Source organism: Theropithecus gelada, chromosome X (assembly GCF_003255815.1).
Source record: "Theropithecus gelada isolate Dixy chromosome X, Tgel_1.0, whole genome shotgun sequence".
Taxonomy (NCBI): Eukaryota; Metazoa; Chordata; class Mammalia; order Primates; family Cercopithecidae; genus Theropithecus; species Theropithecus gelada.
Genome location: NC_037689.1, coordinates 150,500,092 through 150,523,127, shown reverse-complemented (window position 1 = coordinate 150,523,127; position 23,036 = coordinate 150,500,092). Strand labels below are relative to the sequence as shown.

At 47.5% G+C, this 23,036-nt stretch overlaps 1 protein-coding gene across 4 annotated transcripts in view; it reads right to left on the bottom strand.

Moving 5' to 3' along the window:
• Positions 1–4,176: 4,176 nt before the first annotated feature.
• Positions 4,177–23,036, bottom strand: part of ZNF185 (zinc finger protein 185 with LIM domain) — a 56,300-nt gene continuing 37,440 nt past the window's right edge. For all 4 annotated transcript variants that reach the window (XM_025373173.1, XM_025373174.1, XM_025373175.1 and 1 more), the window contains 7 exons: positions 17,746–17,943; positions 13,679–13,789; positions 12,104–12,184; positions 10,393–10,464; positions 8,152–8,254; positions 7,127–7,225; positions 4,177–6,389 (listed from right to left, as the gene is read on the bottom strand). In XM_025373173.1, coding sequence (XP_025228958.1) covers positions 7,127–7,225; positions 8,152–8,254; positions 10,393–10,464; positions 12,104–12,184; positions 13,679–13,789; positions 17,746–17,943 — 664 coding nt within the window. In that variant the 3' untranslated portion in view covers positions 4,177–6,389. The remainder of the gene's footprint in view (positions 6,390–7,126; positions 7,226–8,151; positions 8,255–10,392; positions 10,465–12,103; positions 12,185–13,678; positions 13,790–17,745; positions 17,944–23,036) is intronic.

Below are 23,036 nucleotides of genomic sequence, written 5' to 3'. Positions count from 1 at the left end.
TCTGTTAGATGTGGTGGCATGTGCATCTGTAGTCTCAGCAACTCCGGTGGTTGAGCCTTGAGCCCAGGAGTTTGAGGTTGTAGTGAGCTACGATCATGCCACTGCTCTCCAGACTGGGTAACAGAGTAAGAGTCTGTCTCTAAAACCAAAAATGCAAAAAAGCTTCCCTGACCAAGTGTTGCAGGAAGTCAGGGACCCTGAATGGAGGGACTGGCTGGAGCCACGGCAGAGGAACATAAATTGTGAAGATTTCATTTTAATATAGACATTTATCAGTTCCCAAAATAAATATTTCTATAATTTCTTAAGCCTGTCTTTACTTTAATCTCTTAAACTTGTTATCTTCAAAAAGAAAGGGAGAGATGTTATGAGAAGTCAGGGACCCTGAACAGAGGGACCGGCTGGAGTCACAGCAGAGGAACATAAATTGTGAAGATTTCATTTTAATATGGACATTTATCAGCTCCCAAAATTAATACTTTTATAATTTCTTATGCCTGTTTTTACTTTAATCTCTTAATCCTGTTATCTTTGTAAGCTGAGAATGTACATCACCTCAGGACCACTATTGTGTTAACTGTACAAACTGATTGTAAAACATGTGTGTTTGAACAATATGAAATCAGTGCATCTTGAAAAAGAACAGAATAACAGTGATTTTTAGGGAACACGGGAAGACAACCATAAGGTCTGACTGCCTGCGGGGTCGGGCAGAATAGAGCCATATTTTTCTTCTTGCAGAGAGCCTATAAATGGACGTGCAAGTAGGGAAGATATTGCTAAATTCTTTTCCTAGCAAGGAATATTAATAATTAAGACCCTGGGAAAGGAATGCATTCCTGGGGGGAGGTCTATAAACTGCCGCTCTGGGAGTGTCTGTCTTATGCAGTTGAGATAAGGACTGAAATACACCCTGGTCTCCTGCAGTACCCTCAGGCTTACTAGGATTGGGAAACCCCAGCCCTGGTAAATTTGAGGTCACACCAGTTCTCTGCTCTCGAACCCTGTTTTCTGTTAAGATGTTTATCAAGACAATACATGCACTGCTGAACACAGACCCTTATCAGGAATTCTGACTTTGTCCTTGCCCTGTTTGCTCAGAAGCATGTGATCTTTGCTCTGTTTTTTGCCCCTCAAAGCATGTGACCTACTCCCTGTTCATACACCCCCTCCTTTTTTGAAATTCTTAATAAAAACTTGCTGGTTTTGTGGCTCAGGTAGGCATCACAGTGCCCACCTCATGTCACCCCCAGAAGCCCAGCTGTAAAATTCCTCTCTTTGTACTCTTTCTCTTTATTTCTCAGCTGGCCGACACTTACGGAAAATAGAAAGAACCTATGTTGAAATATTGGGGGTGGGTTCCCCCAATAACCAAGCAGCCCAGAGTAGGTCACTATATTATAGCTTATAGGTCAAGGCTGCAGTGAGGGCCTTGACCCTGTCTCCAAAATATACCCTGTATGTTTTGCTCAGAGCACTTATCACAACAGTATTTTGTTGTGGGATGTTTGGTTTACTCTTCTGTCCTCTTACACTGTGAGCTCCACAGAAATACAAACTGAGTCTACTTTACTGGGGCTCCCACGTCTGGCACACAGGTAGATATCCAATCAATGCTTGTTGCGTGATTAAGTGACCAACTGGCACATCAAGGTGCTGAACAGAAGAAGGCATCAATGGGCAGAAGACATTTGTGGGAGGACATACTGAAGCAGGGGGATCTGCCAAGGGCACTTCAGGCAGAGGACATGAGAAGGAGGTGATCTGGCAGCCAAGCATTATGCATGCCACGTCACACCAAGCTCACAACTGGACAGCTTGCACGATGTGGAGCACAGTGTACGGTGGGCCTCAGAAATGAAAAGCAATGTGCAGCAGGCTTTCAGAGAGAGGGAGAGGCAATTCTCAAGCAGGGTGCATTATTCAGAGAGGCTGTGAAGGCAGAGGGCAGAGTGCAGAGTAGTCACAGGCAGTGACCACAGCTGTGCAGGAAGAACCCCATGAAGAACACATTCACAGCAAAACACTAGGCTATAAAACAAGCCTCCACAAATTTTAAAATGTTGAAGTTATGCAAAGTGTGTTAACCTACCATAATGGAATGAAATTAGAAACTGATAACTGAAGGAAATCTGGGGAACCCACATTAAACAACAAACTCCAAAATAACCAGTGGATCAAATAAGAAGCGATAAGGGGAATTAGAAAACCTTTGAGATGAATGAAAAGGAAAACACAACATGTAGCTAGAGAAGTGCTCAGAGAACAATTTCTAGCTATAAATGCATACATTCAAGAAGAAAGATCTTGGCCAGGCATGGTGGCTCACACCTGTAATCCTAGCACTTTGGGAGGTCAAGATGGGAAGACTGCTTGAGTCCAGGAGTTGTAGACTGGCCTGGGCAACATGGCCAAACTCCACCTCTAAAAAAAAATTCAAAGGAAAAAATTAGCCAGGCATGGTGGCACGTGCCTGTAGTCCCAGCTACTCAGGAGGCTTAAGTGGCAGGATTGCCTGTGCCCAGGAGGTCAAGGCTGCAGTGAGCCATGATTGTGCCACTGCACACCAGCCTGGGAACAGGGTCTTACCCTGTCTCCAAAAAAAAAAAATGAAAGAAAGAAGGATCTCAAATCAACAACCTAACTTTATACCTTAAAGGAACTAGAAAAAGAAGAGCAAAGTAAATCCAAACCAAGTAGAAGGGAAGAAATGACAAAGATTAAAGGCAACATTAATGAAACAGAGAGTAGAAAATAATCTAAAGGTATCAATAAAATGATTTTTTTAAAAAGTCAGCATGGTTCTTTAGAAACAACAAAATCAACAGACCTTAAGTAAGACTAACGAAGCAAAGCACACTATGGCAAGGGCAGTTAAAGGCAAAAGCCCTTGTGCAGATAGGCCTCACTGGCTGAGCCCTAGGTGACGAACGAACTCAGCAGCAGAGATCAGAGAGCAGAAGGCATCTGCAGGTAGAATGCACTGTGCAAGGAGCTAGGAGCACAAGACATTAGGAGGCAGAGGACAGTGGGAAGAAGGCATTCAGAGGCAGGTTTGGGACCTTCACAGGCAAAGGATACTGTGCACAGAAGTTTCACAAGAGGAATACATTCTGGGGAGAAAAATTGACAGGCTGAACACAACCATAAGCAAGGAGCAGTCCCTAGAGGACACAGAGATGCATGGGCAGGGGACCATCACAGATACAAACTCGGGACAGGAAGGAGGAGTCGTGGTAACAGAGGAGGCACAACACTAGGATCGACTTGCTGTTTCACAATGACACTCCCTATTTTTCCTTTAGGTCTTTGTGTCACACACTGTCACCAATTAAGAGTCCTACAAATACCTAGTTAGGAGCTACTGTTGCAGTCCTTGTCTTTTGAATTAGTAAAAGCTCTTCCTTCCTTCCCATTGTAACAAGATGAAGGCGAAGGTTGGGGTGAGAAAATAGCTAGAGTAACACTAGTCCAATGGCCCCAAGGCCCCTACTCAGTGGTAGGAGTTCTCGGTATTATGTCTATCTTTGGGCTTCCTGATCACCCTTTCCTGTCCCTGGGTTGAATCAAGACTTGGATTGCATGCAGATTACATTGGTACACATCTAGAGGAATGAGTTGGAGTGTGTGTTGGGGTCACCTTTGAGGAGGACCTTTGAGAGATGTGTATTCAGAATTACTGTCAAGGAAGAGTTGGAGGGACCAGGGGTGTTTAAATGTGAGAAGAGTTGACCAAGACAGAATCTGAGAAGCATTTTCATCTATTTTAAGGGCTGGCATCTAGCAGAGGGATTAAAGACCACCAGTGGGTGACATACAGAAATGGACTTTAACTCAACTGAAGAATGCATCTCCTAAAACCAAGGCTGTCCACAGACAGCAGGGGTGTGTAAGGAACTGAGCTCCTGGTCACTGGAAGTGGGCACTAACAACTAGGTGGCTGGCTGTCTGCAGTGGTAATGATGAGGAGGATAGACGCCCCCCCGCCCCCGCCACAATACAATATTCTTCATTAAGATTTCATGAGTCTAGAATTCCACAGTTCCTGCGCATGCCTAGTGTACAGATCTTGCTATTAAGTACTTGTTTACTTTTGTACAGAGAATGGCTTCAGGAAATAGGAATAAAGAAATCACACAGCTGAATACACCAAGTTATTACACTTAAAAAGAAAACTTTGACACATGTAATATCTTACCATTTATTATAATTGTGCACATTAATACGGATTAAGTATGATTAGAAACACTAAGCAATTAAAAAGAAGCAAAAATGTAATGCAACCATCCCTCTTCCTCAGATTTGCAAAATGCTGTGCCTTTTTAGACATGAGAGAGGCTGTTTTGGGTCTAAGTCAATAATGCTCTTGCAAGATTTCTTTGCATATCTTGCATGTTGGTTCTAAAACTCCCTTAAAGGCAGACTATACCTTGAATGGGGGAAGCCAGCCTATCTTGGGCCTCTTTATCTTGCCTTTCATCCACTGGGCCTGCACTGAGACTCAGGGATAGCACCTCTCACCAACGGGGTGACTTTTCTTCCCTTCACTCATTCATTTAGTAACTGTGTGTTAGTGTCCACCACGTGCCAAGTCTGATGTTGGGGACTACAGTTGAGGAAGAGCAGTTGCTATTTAGTGTGGGTACACGCCCTCCAGAGGAAATCTGATACAAATAAATGGAATGTTTCTCTCTGATCATTTGGCAGGAAGAACAAGTCCACAAGCCAGTGTGCATAAGGCTTAGAAACTGGAGAAAGACGTAGACATTTTATAATTAAATCAAGAGAACAGGCCCTCATTTTATATCAGAAATACTCTAAGGTTGTTCTTCCTTTCAAGGAACTTACAGAGTGATGCTGGGCCCACAGATGGCAGAGTCCAGCTGAACCTGAGCAGAGGGTTGGCTGACTGCATGAACAGGCTTGCATCTGCCCAGCCATCCAACGAGTTTCCATGTCCCAAGTACCTGGGGCCCCAGCAGTTGCCACTAGCTTGAGGCAGAGTCTAGACAGGAAAATGGGTCACTGAAAGCTCTCTGCTCAGATAAGCTAGCCCCCTGGAGCTTTTCCTGGATTCACAAGCTCCTCTTTGGTAATGTCTATGAGTCAAATCTGTTCTCAGCTGAAAGCATCTCAGTTTGGAGGCATTTTCATGGGTGGAGGGGAGGGAAAGGGGCAGCTTGACCCTTGAAGTACTTCTTGAGAGGTGGGGATAATTCAGGGATCCAGGATGCCCAGAGGAAGAGTATGATTTCACACCTTCTGCTCTTTGCAAGCCTATGTCTTCAGGAGGCCTGAAGGGAGGGTGTTAACCTGGCAGGAACTATGTACCCTCTGCACAGTGCTTGGCACACACTGAGCACAAAATCAATGCTTGCTTTTGTGGCTGCTGCTCTGGGAAGAGCACAGGCTCTGTAGAGTTCTGCACAATGCAATGGCCACCTCTCCGAGTTCCAATATCCTCATCTCTAAGATGGGATGAGAATATCGCCTTCACAGGATTATCATGGGGATTAATGCCATCACTTTGTGACAGTGCCTGGTATGCGGTACAGGCTCAAGAAATGTTAGTTGCTTTTCCCCCTCCTTAATCCTGCTGGGATCTACACACCCTAACACCCACTTGGGAAGATTTATGTGTAAAGTTCAGGGAGCAGAATTGAGGGCAAATTAATCAACTATCAAGATTCCAACAGACACAGATATCACTTTGATCAGTAGCATCTTAAAATCATATCCTACTGAATTTAAACCTAATTGTGTAAATTTTCCAACACATGCCAACATACCTGTAAGGGAACACTCAAATATAGTGAAAGGTAGGTGGAAGACAAAATGAAAAACTGCTATATAAGTCAATCAAAAGCAACTAACTACTTTTACAAGTGTATGGAAATTTAAAAAAAATAGATATGGCAAATAGACAAGCTAAACACTAGCCTATACCAATCCCTAGCATTCAATGTCTGCAATTTACCCATCAGGGATCATCAACAGTCTTCAACTTGGCCCATCATAAGCCTCAAGGGAGTCAGGACACACTGAACCCTACACTTCCGCCCACCTAAACTCATTAGAAAGCTAATCTGTCTTAGGGAAGCCAAGATGGAATTCTTGTTTGATCCTGTTTGGTTGAGCCTGAAATGAGATCATGGATGTAAAGTGCTTTCTAAGCTATGAGAAGCTATACACACAAGCAATTACCATAGCATCATTAAGATACGATATTGGATGTATGCAACTTCAACTTAAGAAGGGCAAAAGCATGAAGAAATCAAACAGGGTGGGAGGAGGTGAGGGAAGGGAAGACAGCAACTTGGGGCAAAACTGGGGACAGCCAAACTTGTCCAGAGTCATCAGCTTCTGATCAGCCCAGGGATCGGGGGGGGCTAAAAGAAAACAGAAGTAGCCATGAGACTAGAAACACATCAGCCAGAGGCCCTTAGGGTGGGTGACTGCTCCAGTGATCAGGAGTTACCACCTAGCTCAAGGTGTCTTCTGGAGAGAAGACCATCAGCATGGAGCTAGTGGAAAGCCTGTTTGCTATTGATCCCGACTGCCTTCAAGGGATATATTCTGCTCTGTGCTCAGACACTGTGATAAATTCCACTGGCTATGAGCATGCAAACACACGTCTTCAGGCAGTTCTCATAATGTGACCCAGAGGCTTGCTTCACTGAGCACCGTGGCTATGCAGTACTGATCTGAAGCTATGCAAGCAACAGTGAACTGAGAGCCCTGGACAAGAATCCAAAGACCTGGGGTGAGGTCCTGATTCTACCTTGGTTTCTCCAGGTCCCCTCCCTTTCTACATCTTTATTTCCTTGTTGCAAAATGGGGCTAACAGCAGCGGCCCAGCAAGCATCCCAGGGCAGCTAGAGGGCTTGGCTCAGGTGCTGGATGGAAGGTGTGATTTGGAAGTATCCTCATAGAGGGCCTTTGTCCATGCCACCTAAGATCTCAAAATATCACAAGGCATAGGGACATGAAGACATAGGGCCCCCAAACATAAGGGAGAGCCAAGAAAGATAGCTGTGTCTGAGGCTGACTCCAGGAGAGACTGGGGCACATCTCTACTCCTTAATGAGTCTCTTGGCCCCTTGTCCTTTGCAGTGCCAGCACCCACCTAGAAGAGCTTCTCATAGCATTTCCCACAGTGAATGGTGTCACGGTGAATGAAGATCTGATCCAGGAGATCGCCCATCGGTTTACTGCAAATCCCACACTGAAAGAAAAAGCAAGCTGGAGGTCAACACACAAAGCAAAGCAAGAGGAATGAGTGAAGTGGGAAGGAGATGCCTGAACAAGGTGGGTGAGCAGATGCTGTGAGCCTATGGCACATCCTGGACCTCAGGACTTGCAAACATCACAAAATAACACAGAAAAAGGAGGGAGGGAGTAGTAAGTAGAGCTAGAAGCTCAGCTACTTTCAAGGGCCAGTGGGCAAGCACAGGGGAACCTATTTGGCATGATTTGACCAGAAATGTGTTTCCCTGCAGTCAGCCGATTCCCAGGAGAAGCTGCTAAGTGGGGCATGTTCTGCATTTTAGCACTTACTTAGCCAGGAGCAAGCAAAGTTCAGGCCCTGTGGGGAGGAGAGAAGACTGCCTAACATTCTGTCAAGGCAAAGGAGAGGGTTGTTTTTTTCAGTGCACCTAGAGGTGACCCCCTAAATGGACTGGAACCAACAACCTGGGGTTACAAAGTGCCATACATCATAGAGAATGGGGACCCCAATGGCATTCAGAATAAAATTCAAACTCTGTGCCCGCCAAGGCCTACATGATCTAGCCACCCTGTCACTCATGCCATTCTCCCATGAAAGCTAGAACACTCTAGTGCTTCTGCCCCAGGGCCTTTGCACTTGCTGGCCCTCTGCCAGGAATAGTCTTTCCTGAAAAGACCACTTTTGTCTCCCCTACAGTACTAAGTATGCAGAATCACCAACATTCATCTACTCTCTTAGACTTGGAAGCTCATTCAGCTCCCAGGTGTGCAAAGCCTCTGTGACTATCTGCAATTGTATATGGAGATCAAGCCTTCTCTGAATTCTCTGAACCTGTAACAGTCTTGCACTCTACAAAACGTCCTTAGCAGCACATGATCAGGACGTTACTGCCTAGCTCAAGGTGTCTTCCACCTCTTTCTTACCTTAAAGCAATATTCATGGCAGCAGATGCCAAGATGTTCTAGGGTAATCTTTGGACAGTCTCGGATCTCATGGTTGCAGTAAGTACAGATCCCTCCAGTTGTCCTGTGAGATGAAGAACAATAACCCGGTGGTCAGGCTGGTGTACAGACCTCTGATGTGACACAGCCAGACCTTCTGGTTTGGTGCAGCCAGGCCCAGGTTTGCTGTCAGGATCTCCAGGCTGCCATTGTTTTCTGTGGTGTGCAGATCAGTTCTCAGCCTGCTGCAGACCTCTGCATTATTTCTAAAAACTAGTCATGCATCTTTTTCCAGCTCACAATGACAATGTCTCCTGTAGGTGTCCTGATGTGACGCTTATTCCAGACAGTTTGCCTCCCCCGACCTTCTGCTTAGAATATCCACTGGGGCCTGCTACCTTCTAGAGCAGGAAGACCAATGCCTTCTGCTACAGGAGACATGTCATTGTGTGCCCTGCCTGGCCCCCTGTCTTGATGGCCCTTTTCTTCATGCCTGGGCCAGCTGAGCCCTGCCCCCGCCTATACTCCTGGATCCACTCTCCGTGCTCTGTCTATACAGCCTACTCAGATCCAGTGCTCAAGTTCTAGACACTGACTCCAGGGTTGAGCATCTTTCCAGTTCCAGGATGCCTGTTTCTGAGAGTCACCTCTGCTTTTCTTCCTCAGACTGGACTTTCTGAAAGTGACTGCTTGATCTGATGCCACAGGCCAAAATTCAGGGTACTTTCTTCCAGAGATTTGGGTCTGCTTCTGACAGGAGCCCAGGGGCGGGGAGACATTACCAATCTAGATCCACGTTAGCTCTGTCGGAGGACCCAGAAGTGCCACGGGCAGCTTGAGTGTGGCCCACCATCCTGCTGCTGGCCCAGGGTTCACTCTGGACAGCAGTGCTGCTGGCAACCCTTGCCCTCAGTGCAGCCCTGCTCCTCCTGCTTCTTTCACCACCAGTAGCACCAGCTCACAGCTGTTCTTTGTGTGTGTGCATGTGTGTCTGTGCATATGCATGTGTGCAAGTGACTGAGATTGTCCCTAGAGAGTCCCCTTCCTTCCTCCAAGCCTAGCGATGGATCAGTAATGTCTGATTCTGGATTTAGTAGTTGTGCAATGGAAAGGGGGGGTCCCTAGAGTATCTGATTTGTCACTCCATTAGAAGTGGAAGCCTCATTCCATTTGCCCCTATGTAGGTGGTTAACTCTCAGGTTTCTGACCAACCCGTCCTTCTCTGCTAAGACTTCATCTGCTGATGTGTCTCACCAAGTAATCTGTAGCTACTCAGAACCAGCTGCTTCTTCAGTTATAGGGGAGGAGATTCCCTGGCCCCATATGCTTGCCTGCTCCTATATGTTTGCCCTTGGGGCCCGGTAGGATTCTTTTTATCTTAACTCTCTTACTTCCTTCCTTTTCCTCCCCAATTTAGCTTTCGCCTCTGAATGTCATCCACAGGAATTTAGATCTGCCTATCAATGAGAAGCCAGATGGCAGAGTAGAAACATCCCTAACCTGGGAGCAGTCAGGGCCCTGGAGTTTAGTCCTGGGTCTGCCATATTCGCTCACTGTGGACTGAAGGCTACTTATTCTACCAGATCTATTTTCTTCATAGCAGCCTGAGTGAACTCAATCTCTGAGACTCTCTTCTCCTCAATCCAAGAATTTTAACACAAGATTTCTTTGTTATTAAGATGGTCTGGTGACTGTGCCATCATCTAGTGACAGCTTTCAAAACTGCTGAACGAGGTGTTTTCTGTCCCTGCTTTCCATTTCGTGGCTCCATAGCACTGTGCATTCTTAGCTCTGTGTGTCTTTCTGGTTTCTTGATGCCAGCAGCCCATTTTTCCTCATTCTCTGCCCACTCCTCTCTTTTGTAGTTATTTTATTTTTACTTCTGGCCAGATTTGTAAGTTAATTAAGTGATTGATTAGGTTCTAATCTGAAGGGCCCCTCCTGCTGACATGAGTCCTCTGGGCTGTCAGACACCACCACTTCCCATCTCAGTCACCGTTGGTATCTACCCTCTAGTCTCAGCTCAATTCAAAGGCTTTAGTTGTCATAAGTGTGATATCCCAAAAAGGGAAGCACCACCCTTCGGTAGTGTCCTTCGCCTTTCTGCAAATGGATTGGAGGCTGCAAAGCAGAAGATAAAAGCAAACAGGCTCAGCAGGAACTCTCCCTTCCCTGTTTCTCCTCTGTAGAAGTGCAAGCTCCATGCTAAGGAAGTCAACATACCTCTCAGAGTATGGAGTGCTGCCGCATGGAGGCTTCTTCTCCATGGCGAATGAGTCCTCAATGCTGCTGACACTGCAGGGAGTGTGATGGGGGAGAGGAGGGCAGAGATGAGAGCCAAATCACTATCATAGTTCATTTTCTAATTAACCTTTGGCCACAAGCTGAGACATAACTACGATGCCAGTCGTCATCCATCACTTGGTGCCATAGGGCCCTTCTATGGGGGGGCAAAGGAGACCTTTCACAATGAGGGAGATGATCGGGGCTGGGTGGCTAGGATTCCTGAGGTTGTATACGCCAAGAGAACACCACTGACCAGTGGGAAAAGAGCAGAGCTTTCCTCCCCGCCTATAATATAATGTGACAGTCACCAGGAGCCCACTCAGTAGAAATCAGATACTGGGAATGAGAAAAAAGAAGGGATCATTCTGGTATAATACCTATACTTGAGTTATGGGGCAGAATTAGGGGGTGCAGATGGGTTTGGGGTTTCTTTTCGGGGTGACAAAGGTGTTCTAGAATTGGATAGTGATGTTTGCATAACTCTGTGAATGTACCAAAATCTCAGGACTGTACACTTTAAAAGGTGAATTATAACTCAATAAGCTGTTGAGAAAAACCACCCTAAGGGCCTACAGATGGTGAAACCAAAGCTCAGAGAGGTTGAACATCTTGTCCAAAATGATCCTAACAGGGGGGCCTCAGCTGGGGCTTGAACTTGACCCCCACAGCCATGCTCATCATTCCATAGCACCAATGAAAGCCAGTCCAGAAGCCCCAGAGGCCCAATCCTGAAATAAGGCCAGGATGCTCCTCTCTGTTACTAAAATCCTCCAGTGGGATGACATGTCATAAGAAACATTCCAAGGGACTTCATCTCAGTGTGGTAGGCGGCAATACACTGAGGTGACATGGAAGTACCCCCTCCACATGGCATCACGAAGAAAATGAAAAGATGATCAATGAAAAGGGGAGGCCGCAGCAGATGGATTGCTTGAGGTCAGGAATTCAAGACCAGCCTGGCCAACACGGTGAAACCCCATCTCTACTAAAATACAAAAATTGGCTGGGCATTGTGGTGGGTGCCTGTAATCCCAGCTACTAGGGAGGCTGAGACAGGAGAATTACTTGAACCCAGGAGGCAGAGGTTGCAGTGAGCTGAGATGGTGCCACTGCACTCCAGCCTGGGCAACAGAGCAAGACTCCATCTCAAAAAAATTAATCATAATTAATTAATTAATTAAAATTGAAAAGCAAAGTCACACATGTATCAGGAACTGCAGTCACATGTGTGTTCAAATGAGGCAGCCTGGCATGACAGAAAAGAACATGGGGGCAGAAGAGAAGAGCTCTGCAATCTGAAAGGAAATAGGATGGGCTAGTTTGTCCCCAGGGCTCTGCCAGCTCTGTCAAGAGGGGTGCTCTCAGCATTCTACAAAATAAAATAACAAAGACAAACAGAACAAAATGGCAGTGAAAATGGTGTACAGGATGAATTCACCAAAAGGGAGAACCCAAAGGTGCCCAGTTAAGTAGAATGCCTGAAAATGCATCAATCCCATCACAGAGCAACTACATCACTCATCCACTCAACAATTACCCAGAAGCTACTCTGAGCCAAGCCCTGGACAAGGAACCGGAAATGCAGGGATGAGAATATGGGAGCCGGCAGGAGAAGGCCGACATGGAAGGGTTTGGGACCTGCTCTTACCTGCTATAGCGTGCAGATACTGGCTTCCCAGAAGACACTTCACTAGCATTCACGTACTCCTTCACGAAGAGAATCCCTTTGCTGTAGAAGGAGCACAGCAGAAGTCAGAGGTACACCAGAAGATTCCAGGGAACCAGGCCTGGTCCACAGGAGTGGTTCAGGGCTGGGGAGACCCAGCCTGGTTTGAAGGAAGTGAAACAGCTTATGGGAAGGCCCAGGATAAAGGCAGTGGCACTGCTGTGGACTCGGGCTACAATCCCAGGCCATGAGCATCTCTTGTTGTGTTTGGACTGAGGGCCCCAGAAAGGGGCTTTCTGCAACCAATAACAATGTGTTGTCTTCCTCCATGCAGACCTCGGTGCCCCCATCTTCTCCCCAGGCTTCTATACTTCTACACTTCAGTCCTGTGGGCTTTCCACTCCTACTTTAGGGCTGTGTCATCTTTCCCCTCTACCCACAACCAAGATATCCTCCAAGCTTTCATCCTACACTGTCAGTCTTTACCACTCAGCACCTCTCAGAAGGTACTCAGCTACTGCGCAATTTCCACCTCACATCTAACCTCTCCATTCTCACTCCTAGGGTCCAGAGGCCTAGAGGTTGCCTCATCCTGGACTGGTGTCTGCATGACTGGAAACAAGGTCTGCATCATGCTGGGCTCAGCATGGCCCCAAATTTGCCCCCATTTCCATGCTGCACACTCCAGCTTGCTGACCTGATGTCTGCAGAGGCCCCCTTGGATATGCCCCTGTCCCACCCCCAACACACACACCTCACTGAGCAGCCTTCCTGCAGTGACATCCCTTCCTGCACCCTGACAGGTGGCCAGGAATGCCGGTGAAGCAGTGGGCATGTGAGAGAGACAGACAAACCTCATGTTGAAATGTGATTCCCAGTGTTGAAGATGGGGCTTGGAGGGAGGTGACGGGATCATGGGGGGATCCCGTATGAACAGCTGGCACCATCCCCTTAGTGAAAAGTGAGTTCTCATTCAGTTAGTTGACACAAGATCTGGTTGTTTCAAAGTCCGGGCCCTCCCCTTCCTCACTCTTGTTCCTGCTCGTGCCATGTGATGGTCCTGCTCCCACTTCAGCTTCCACCATGATTAGAAGCTTCCTGAGGCCTTCACCAGAAGCCAAGCAGTTGCTGGTGCCATGCTTGTGCAGCCTGCCAAACTGTGAGCCAATTCAACCTCTTTTCTTTATAAATTACCCAGCCTCAGGTATTCCTCACACGCCTGGCCTTCACAGACTTGAGCTGGCTTCCCGGGCATGTTCCACAGGGACATCAGCAAGGAATCATGGATGGCAGAGCCACATCCACTAGCACACTAGGAAGTACCACTGCAGCCTCTTACAGAGATAGGAAAAAGGAGGTGTGGGAACGTCTAGGCCTGTAGATGGGAGTTTATATTACAGGACTAACACTGTCCTGTGTGGCCCCTTGGCTAACGGCCTGCTGGAAATTGGGGAAGGCACTAAAGGGGAAGCAACATGGAACAAAAGCCAAGTCCTTTACTGCCAAGGAGGAAGTGGCAGAGGAACATCTCCCAGGTTGCTAGATAGCCCTTCTTACGTGGTAGAGCTGGAGTCCAATTCACTTGTGGGGGCTGGAATAGAAATGTGAGGCTGCTCAGAAGTGGCAGTGACAGTAACGGTGACCATGCAGCTCGAGGGGCTCCTCACCCTGAAAGAAATAAAGGGAGGGGTGGGCATGTCAACCTGAGAGCTAACACCTTCCAGGGTCAAACAGACTTTTCTGAGCCTAACCCTTGAGCACTGCTCTTGAAGGTTCCTCCGAGACCAACAAATGGAACTTCTCCTCACTTTACAGACAAGCAAACCCAGGCTAGGCAAGTTGAGACATGTCCCAGGTCACATTGTGAGTCGGTAGCAAGACCCCAATCTTCCAGTGTCCACGCAGAACTCCTGACTGCAGCCAAGGGCCTTGGCCTCTGTGACTCACTCAGTTAGAGTAGAATCATGGGGCTCCCAGGGATGTGACAGTCAGGAGGGCGCAGAAGGGGAAGACACAGCCCAGCTCACCTCCTCACTGGATGGGACAGTCCCTTACTAGGATCAGCTCCTTTTGCCACCCTGCAGGGAACTCTCTAGAGAACACAAGGCCAAGGGGCAGAGGACCAAATGAAAGTAGGCATCATTGAGGAGGAAAGTCAGATGCACCTCATTCCCAGCAGAGGCGGGAGACTGACTGGTGTGGAAGTTTTTCTGAACCTCCACACTTCAGCTGCCAGATACGGCCCTTGGCCTGGAATCCAACCTCCTCAGCAGCCCAAAAGAGCTTTTCTCTGGCCAAGCCCATACTGGCTCTCACTCTGCCTGCCTCCAGGCTATGAGCCTCATTACCAAAGCTGCCATAGCTGTCTACTGCAGTTCAGGGCATGGTGTTGGGCAGCACCATTGACCACTTGTTTGCACCTTCCAACTTAAGTCTGCCCACCCTCCAATGGCCTGAGGCCAGCACTATGGGTGCACACTGCCCTGGGCTGATTCTGGTTTTCTCCAACATGCTGCGGCTCAGATCATACTCCAGATATGGCTGCCTGCATCTGGCCCAGGCTATGGGGTATTGTCCCCTTGCCAGAGAATGTAGTGCCCAAGATTACAACTAGTTGAAGAGTAGGCAAAGGGAAGAACAATCATGATCTAGCATCTGCCTAGCTTTTTTGCCTCATAGTCTCAAACTATCACTTGCCACCCAAGCTCAAGCCATACAGACCAGCCTGCAGTTCCCCGGGACTTGCCAAGCTCTCATATGCCTTTGCAGACAACATCACCTCCTCCTCTGGGAAGCCCTTCCTGAGGGCCTTCCCTCCTACCTCACCCCAGTGTACCCAATCATCCTGTGCCTGTTCCTGCTTCACCCTATGACAAAGAAATATACCATAGAGACTGGAGGAGGTAGACCAGATAGGAGAGGATACCCCACAAAAATCTGAAAAGACACATGGGGCATAAAATGCAGAGCCGAAGAGTGAGAAAAGGATCGATTCTAAGAGAAAGGAAGGAAGACCTCCTACTGACTGAACAACTACCAGGTGTCTGGTATCCTGTGATCCATGTCAGCAGAATACTGAAGGGGACAGCAGAACTGAAGGGGCAAGGTAAAACAGAAATTCCCTGGAGCTACTAGGGAAGCTGAGGCAGGAAGATCACTTGACGCTAGGAGTTCAAAAACCACCTGGGTAACACAGTGAAACATCACCTCTTTAAAAAAAAAAAAATCCCCTGGGCATCCCCCCAGGACTGCAACGTGAGCAATAGGAGCCCTCCCAATAGCCTCCTCTCCCTCACCTACAAGACACTACAGGGCCCAGCTCCTGTCCCTCGCTCACCTCACCCTGTACCCTCCAAGCACAGGGCTCATCGTTCAGGCCCTCCTCTCTATCTTCTTTGTACACGATGCCTCTCCCCAGGTTCTTTGGAAGGCAGGCTCCTCCAGATGTTTCAGGTCTCAGCTGAACTGTCTCCTCCTCGATAGAAAAGCTTTCCCTAACCATCCTTGCTACCACACCCTGCCCTAACCCCTCTTCATCAGAGCACCTGGTTTCTTTCCTTTCTGGGCTTATAACAAACGGAGGGGCAGTATGGATGCCATAGCGATGAACAGTATAGGCTCTGAGCTCTCTCTGGATTCTAATCTCCGTTAGGCCACTTCCTGGCTGCAAAACTGCCGGCAAATTACTTAACCTCCATCTGCCTCAGTTTCTCCATAATAAAAGCACCTCCTTCCTAGAGTTGGTGTGAGAATTAAATGAGTGAGTCCACATAAGGCATGGAGAACAGTGCCTGCACATTGTCAGCACACAGCGGGTGCTAACGATTATTACGATCGTGCTTATTCCTTAGCAGACCGTGTGCTCTCTGAGAGCGGCTGCATGGGGCCTTAGCCATCGTGTTCACTGTGTACATGGCTGCTCATGGGAGGCTCTTAGTATGCAGCATCTCTAGCTGGCGGCCCATGGCTCCTGATTATTCCTGAACTCATGGCCACTTTGGGAAAAAAATATCTGGGGAACAAAGGGAGCTCTCAACAGACATGTACACCTTCTTTCACCATCATCAACTGCAGCTCCAGGCAGTGATAAAGGAAGGACTCACACAGAAAAGGACCAGAGGGAAACTGAGGCTGACTGCTGGCATGCATCCCACGTATTAGGTTTGAGAGACCAGAGCCAAGCTGAGGAATGCAAGAGGTCAGCAAACATTTTCTTTACTGAGTTCCTCGGCAAGATGAAGCTAGCACAGCCCTCTCCTTACCCTGTTCCCGAAGCCACCCTATCAAAGCGATGGATCATGGCAGGAGAGTGAAGGCAGAGCCAAAATACTTCATTGGCAGGGATAAGATTGGGAAAGACTGGAAGCTGGTCAAGGGAATGACCTGGAACTGAGAGACAGAGACAGGACAGAGGTCACAGCAAGGCAGTTGGTCAAAATCAGTTAAGTGGACAGGACAATAGCCACAAAACACCAGAAATAAGGACATCTTGAGAATGCAGCCAGTCCTGCCTCAGACTGGAAGCCTCTACCACATGTCCTGCCAGTGCAAGAGCCAACAGGTAGGTTCCTAGTGACCAAAGCTGGATGTGAGAGCCAGAAAATTCTGTCATAGAGAAGAAGATGAAATTCACCTGGCAGGATTGGGTAAAATGTCATCAAATCATGGCATTCTCTCCTGCCCTCTAGGCCCTGCCCATGTTGCGATGGCTGTGAAGCCCTTCCTGAGACCACACTGTTTCCCGTCCAACAACTCCAGCTTTCCATGGATTTTTGGAAATGGGAATTGACAGAATGTTTCAGGATGTATAAAATCTGATACTAGATTGCCTGTAAAAACATTTTCAAAACTCAATTATTTTCAAATGTGAAAAAATATGCTACAAGTCACCTAGGATTTCAAAATTGCGAAAGTTCTTACAGCTACCACAAACGTCATAATTTGGAGTGGACCCACACTGCTAGACAAAGGCCAGAAGCCAGGAAACTACCACTTTGGGAGACCTGAGCTGCTCACAGAAAAGCACAAGCGTCTAGTGCTGTCTGTTCTCTAGTACCTGGCTGTTCCTTGGTTATTGATCTCTCTCAGAAAATTCAGAGCCCCTGTTTCCTCAGGCTACTGCTGCCAACTTCTTGCAACCAATGAGCAACCCTGAGTCAGCACTGTGGAGCTACATTACTGCCCAAATCCATGGCCATCCCAGTGCTGATGCCAGTGGAAGAGCTCATCCAACTGGTACAGCTGTTATTTCTGGCAGTGAATCCCATCCATACCATGGCACACCTTGCTCAGAGAGCTTCTATCTCCGTTAATGGAAAAAGTAACCTATATCCCTCCCCTGACCCAGGTTTCCAGGTTTGAACTGGCTGCCAGACAACATGGTTCTCTGTGCATCCTCTCTGTGCCAGACTTAGTCTAACAGATTCGATGCTATGGCTCCAAGCTGAAATCCATGAATATCTACCCCTGACATGCTGGTTTCTCTGCTTCCCTCTGGCTCCTAACCACACTCGCCTGCAGAGGGTAACAGGCATGCCTAGTGTGTAGGGGTTTGTCCTGGGTTGCTGCCCTGGACAAAAACACTGGCTCTAGCAGACAAGGTCCCAGTGCAGTTCGGCTCTTACCTGCTGGCACAGCTCTCTCGTCCAACAAACTGCTCAGATCCACTGGGGCTGTTCTGCTGCTCTGGGGTGCTGGGATCTGCAGGTTGCTGAGTGGGTACAGCTGGGTCTCCTTGGTCACCTCTTGGGGCTCCAGGCCTGTCCTGCCAGGCCTCTCCGACCTTGGTGGCCACATTCTTCCCCTCAGAATCAGCCAACATGCTGAGGAAGAATAAGACCCTTATGAAGTGAGTGCCCGAGACTAGACATTGTTCTCCAATGGTAGGTAGGCTGGCTGTCATGTCTCGTGGACTTGGAGGGACTCATCTCCCCAAGGGTAGGGCAGACAGGAAGGAGGCACAACCGCCACTCCAAGCAGCAGGCAGTCTCCTCCTCAGTAAGACCCCAGCAGTGCTGCTCCCTTCTGACAAGGGCAAAGTCACCTGATGACTTCAATGAGGTATTAAAAGACATAGTCTTCTGGTTGGAAACACACTGGTATTCCTGTCCCCGTCCTCCCACTGCCATCTCTCCTTTCTCCAGTTCTTTCCTGCCTCCGGCCTCTCTAGGAAGACCTAAGCCATTCAGCCTTCTTCCCTGACTATGGTGCTCAAGACCTGTGCGCTGGCCAGGCTCATCAAGAACCCGGCAATCTAGGGAGGGGCTTGTCCCCCAAGATACCCTGGAGGGCTCGGTAGGGGCAAGAGTAGGGGAGTGGGCACGTGTTGGTCGCCAGATTCCCAAATCCGCTGTTGACCCCACAAAAGGAGGAAGGGCCAGAAGAATCCAAAATTTCTCAGGTGGGGCCGTTATGACAACCCTAGACCCATTTGTGATCCTCTAGCGCCATCTGGCGGCAGGATCCGGGACTGATGCAGAAAAAGCCTCTCCAAGGTCGATCTTGCCCAAAACTACCATTTTCTTTGTCGATCATCTCATTTCCCGGCGGGCACCGCGGGCCGAGTCTGCGGCTGCAGGAAATGGCGGCACGCGCAGGCGTACTCACGCCGACCGCACCCCAGCCTGTGCACGTACAATCTCAGCGCGCGTGCGTGCTCCCGCTCACTTATTGTTGTGACCGCGTAGTTTTCACAGCTGGAACCTTCTTGTCTTCTTTATTGTGAAGTAGTCATAAGTATTACTAGAAAGCAATCGCATTTTCATCTTTTTTGTTTTGTTTTGTTTTGTTTTGTTTTTGAGATGGAGTTTCCCCTGTCGCCCAGGCTGGAGTGCAGTGGTGTGATCTCGGCTCACTGCAACCTCCACCTCCCGGGTTCAGGCGATTCTCCTGCCTCAGCCTCCCGAGTAGTTGGGACTAGGACTACAGGCACCCGCCTCCACGCCCCGCTAATTCTTTGTATTTCAGTAGAGACAGGGCTTCACCTTGTTGGCTAGGTTGGTCGTGAACTCCTGAGCTCAGGCAATTCGCCTGCCTCGACCTCCCAAAGTGCTGGGATTACAGGCATGAGCCATCGCGCCCGGCCATCCCTTTTTTTACAGATGAGAAAGTTGAGGTAAGAGTCCAATTGCAACTAATAAATGGTAGTCAAAATGGAATTTCATTGTGCTGCAGCTCAACCTGATCACATGACCCCTGCTACACTTTTAGCATCTCTAAACTTAGTTCCCCCCACCTAACCCCAGCTGCTTCTCTTCCCCTTCCAGCAGCCAAACTCCTTAGAAAGAGCTGTCTACACTCACTCTTGTCACCTTTTCCTTCCCTACTTACCATCAACATTCCATGGAACCTATTAATTGCTTCTCAAACTATCTGCACTGAATGACCTCCCTTTCCCATCTGTCTGGGACTGACATGCGGTCTTAAGCCCCGACACCATGGGACTCACCACAACACCTGAACTGGTCTCTCTACCCTGTTCAACCAGAAAGTCTACTGATCACAAGCTTACATGTCCTGGCAATGTCAAAGTGCTACAAAAATATAAATATTCTCAATTTCTGTACTTGTCTAAGGTGGTAACAAATTGTTGGGGGGGTTAGGATGCTTTAATCACAGGATCACTGTGCAGATCACACTACTCTAGACATTCTTGCAGCTAAGTCCAGTTAACTGGCAGAGTTGGTGACTCTCCCTTTTACATTTTTCTTCCACAGCAGCACACTGGTTGGTTTCCTACCTCACTGGCACTGCTCACTCATCTCTTTCACAAGCTCCTCCTGTTCTATCTTACTTCTTAATATGGGGTGCTGCTCCTATATGTCTTCTCTTCTCACTTTATGCATGCCCCTACAACAATATCACCCATCCCCCTGGCTTCAGTTGCACTGACGTATGGAAGACTCTCAAATACCTATTTTCAGTCCAGACCTCACCCCAAAGTTCCAGTCCCATTTGTCCATTGTTAAAGCAAACTAAATATGACCTGAGAAGGACTCCGTACTTCCATATTTGAGTCCTTGTGGATGAAAAGTAACCTAGCTTAATAGGGAGATAAAATTGAAAACGTAATTTAGTAGTATGCATGCGTAACAATAGCTAAGTCTTGGCCAATCCCAGCGGCCATACTTCAACCATTCATACACTGCTGAGTGTTCAAACTGTGTTCAAATAAGGCATACGCCCAAGCTGTAACCAATCCAGCCATTCTGTACCTCACTTCCAATTTCTGTACGTCATTCCTCCCTGCCCCCCGCCACCTTTTTTTTAATCTATCAATCTTCTTCTACCATGCAGCTGCGCTGGAGTCTCTGTGAATCTACTGTGGTTCTGGGGGCTGCCCAATTCACAAATAGTTCATTGCTCAATGAAACTCCTTTAAATTTAATTTGGCTGAAGTTTTTCTTTTATCACCATGTACCTGCCTCCTGCACCTCACCTCTTACATGTCTCATAGGTATCACATTTAACGTGCCCCCAAACATTTCTTCTATCTCCCTGGTTGAGAGTCTGAGTCAATGAGGTGATAACAGTTTTTTGAGATGAGGAACACAGGGGGGGATGCAGAATTAGTACATTAGTTAATTTGTTTTATTTGGTTGTTTTTGGTGAGACGCTGTGTTGATAAAGATGGTTTGAGACATGCTGAGTTTTAGAAGGTGGCAGAAGTCCATAAGGCTACCTCATGGACTACATATAGGTGAGCCTGCTGCTCCTACCAGCTGTTTCCCCTTGTTTCTCAAGAGTCTTAAGCCAGAAACCCAGAATGGATTATTGCCTGAAGGATGATCAAGTGTTCACAGTTGTCTGCTTTTTACCCTCTCCTTTGCCTTGACAGAATGTTAGGCAGTCTTCTCTCCTCCCCACAGGGTCTGAACTTTGCTTGCTCCTGGCTAGGTAAGTGCTAAACTGCAGAACATGCCCCACTTAGCAGCTTCTCCTGGGAATCGGCTGACTGCAGGGAAACACATTTCTGGCCAAATCATGCCAAATAGGTTCCCCTTTGCTTGCCCACTGGCCCTTGAAAGTAGCTGAGCTTCTAGCTCTACTTACTACTCCCTCCCTCCTTTTTCTGTATTATTTTGTGATGTTTGCAAGTCCTAAGATTGCAGCATCATCCCTATTGCAGTGGTCTTTTTAAACAAATTATTGGCCGGGCACAGTGGCTCACGTGTGTAATCCCAGCACTCTGGGAGGCCAAGATGGGTGAATCACTTGGGGTCAGGAGTTCAAGACCAGCCTGGGCAACATGGTGAAACTCTATTAAAAATTCAAAAATTAGCTGGGCATGGTGGCGCATGCCTGTAATTCCAACCATTCAGGAGGCTGAGGCGGGAGAATTGCTTGAGCCCAGGTGGTGGTGGTTGTAGTGAGCTGAGATGGCACCTACATTCCAGCCTGGGTGACACAGCGAGACTTGTCTCAAAAATAAAATAAAATAAAAGCCTCTGTTTATCTAAATCCATATTTGTTTTTTGTTTTTGACACAGGGTCTCACTCTGTCACCCAGGCTGGAGTGCAGTGGTGCAATAATAGTTCACTGCAGCCTCAAACTCCTGGGCTCAAGCAATCCTCCACCACTTCAGCCTCCCAGGTAGCTGGGACTACAGGCACACACCACCATGCCTGGCTAATTTTTAAAATTTTTATAGATACAGGGGTCTCACTATGTTACCCAGGCTAGTCTCTAACTCTTGGGCTCAAGCAATCTTCCTCCCTCAGCTTCTCGAGTGCTGGGATTACAGGTGTGAGCTATTGCACCCTGCCCGGAGTCAGTATTTGTTTTTATTGGACACTTTTTACGGTTCTGTGATTCAGTTACTTTGATTCTGTTAAATGACCTCTTCCCAGTTCTTTTCTGTTTGAGCAAGGATCTTCCCAGACAGAAGTCTTCCTAGCTCTTTTTGAGTGGGGCTTTAACCCCTGATTCTGTTGAGCAGGACTCTTCCTGGTTCTTTTCAATTTTAGCCAGAATTGTCCTGGATAGAAGTTTTCTTGGTTCCTTTTGAGTGGAGATTTACTCCCTGACTCTCGAGTGGGAAATTCCTGGCTCTTTTATGAGGCCTCATTGTTTCCCTTGACACCTTGTCTAGAGATTGCATAAGGAAAGCCCTTCCGCTCCTCAGTAAGGACTGAAGAGAAACTTTGGCTCCCAGATGAGGACTGTATGCAGAACTTTCTAATGAGACTGTCCAGCCTGGCTCCTTTCTCTATTTGATCTGCCTCTTCCCACAGGTAACTCTCAATCTACTGGGTGCCCTTCCTCGTCTTCCTCCTCCTCCCTTGCAGACTACATGCTCTGCCCCTATGGCACTCATTCTGTCCAGTATTTCCAAAACCGGCAAAAAAAAAAAAAAAAGTAATCATGAAGGGTAATTTGGAACTTCAGTGACCTTACTGGGGAACCTGGGGTCTCCCCAAACCTGCTCATCTAAGATTCTCCCTTCCCATCTTCCTACCGCATCCCTCCTCCCTTCTTTTCACCACTTTAGACCTTCCCTTCAGCTCCCTGAATCTTTTCATCTGTCCCCTTCCACGCCTCTACCTCCTACATACCCCTATCTACCCTTCCGCAGGCTTTCCCCTTCCCACTCAGGCCTCTCAACTGCCTAGAGCCAGTAGAGCTTCAGGTCCCCTGCCCCCATTGAGGGCTCGCCATTAGATCTCTATTTGTGTCTGTCTGTATGTTTAGTATACATGTATCTTGTATATGTGTAATATTTCAGTACCTCCAGATGGCACTACCAAATTAATTTACAAAATCCCTTATCCTCTATTCTAATTGACTTAGAGATAAATAAGTACTTATATAAATTAAATCATTATAAAACTCTCATAAATTAAAGAACCAACTTCTAATACTTTCAATGTAAACAACAAAAAAAGTATTCTTATAAAAACTAACCCAAATGCTTTT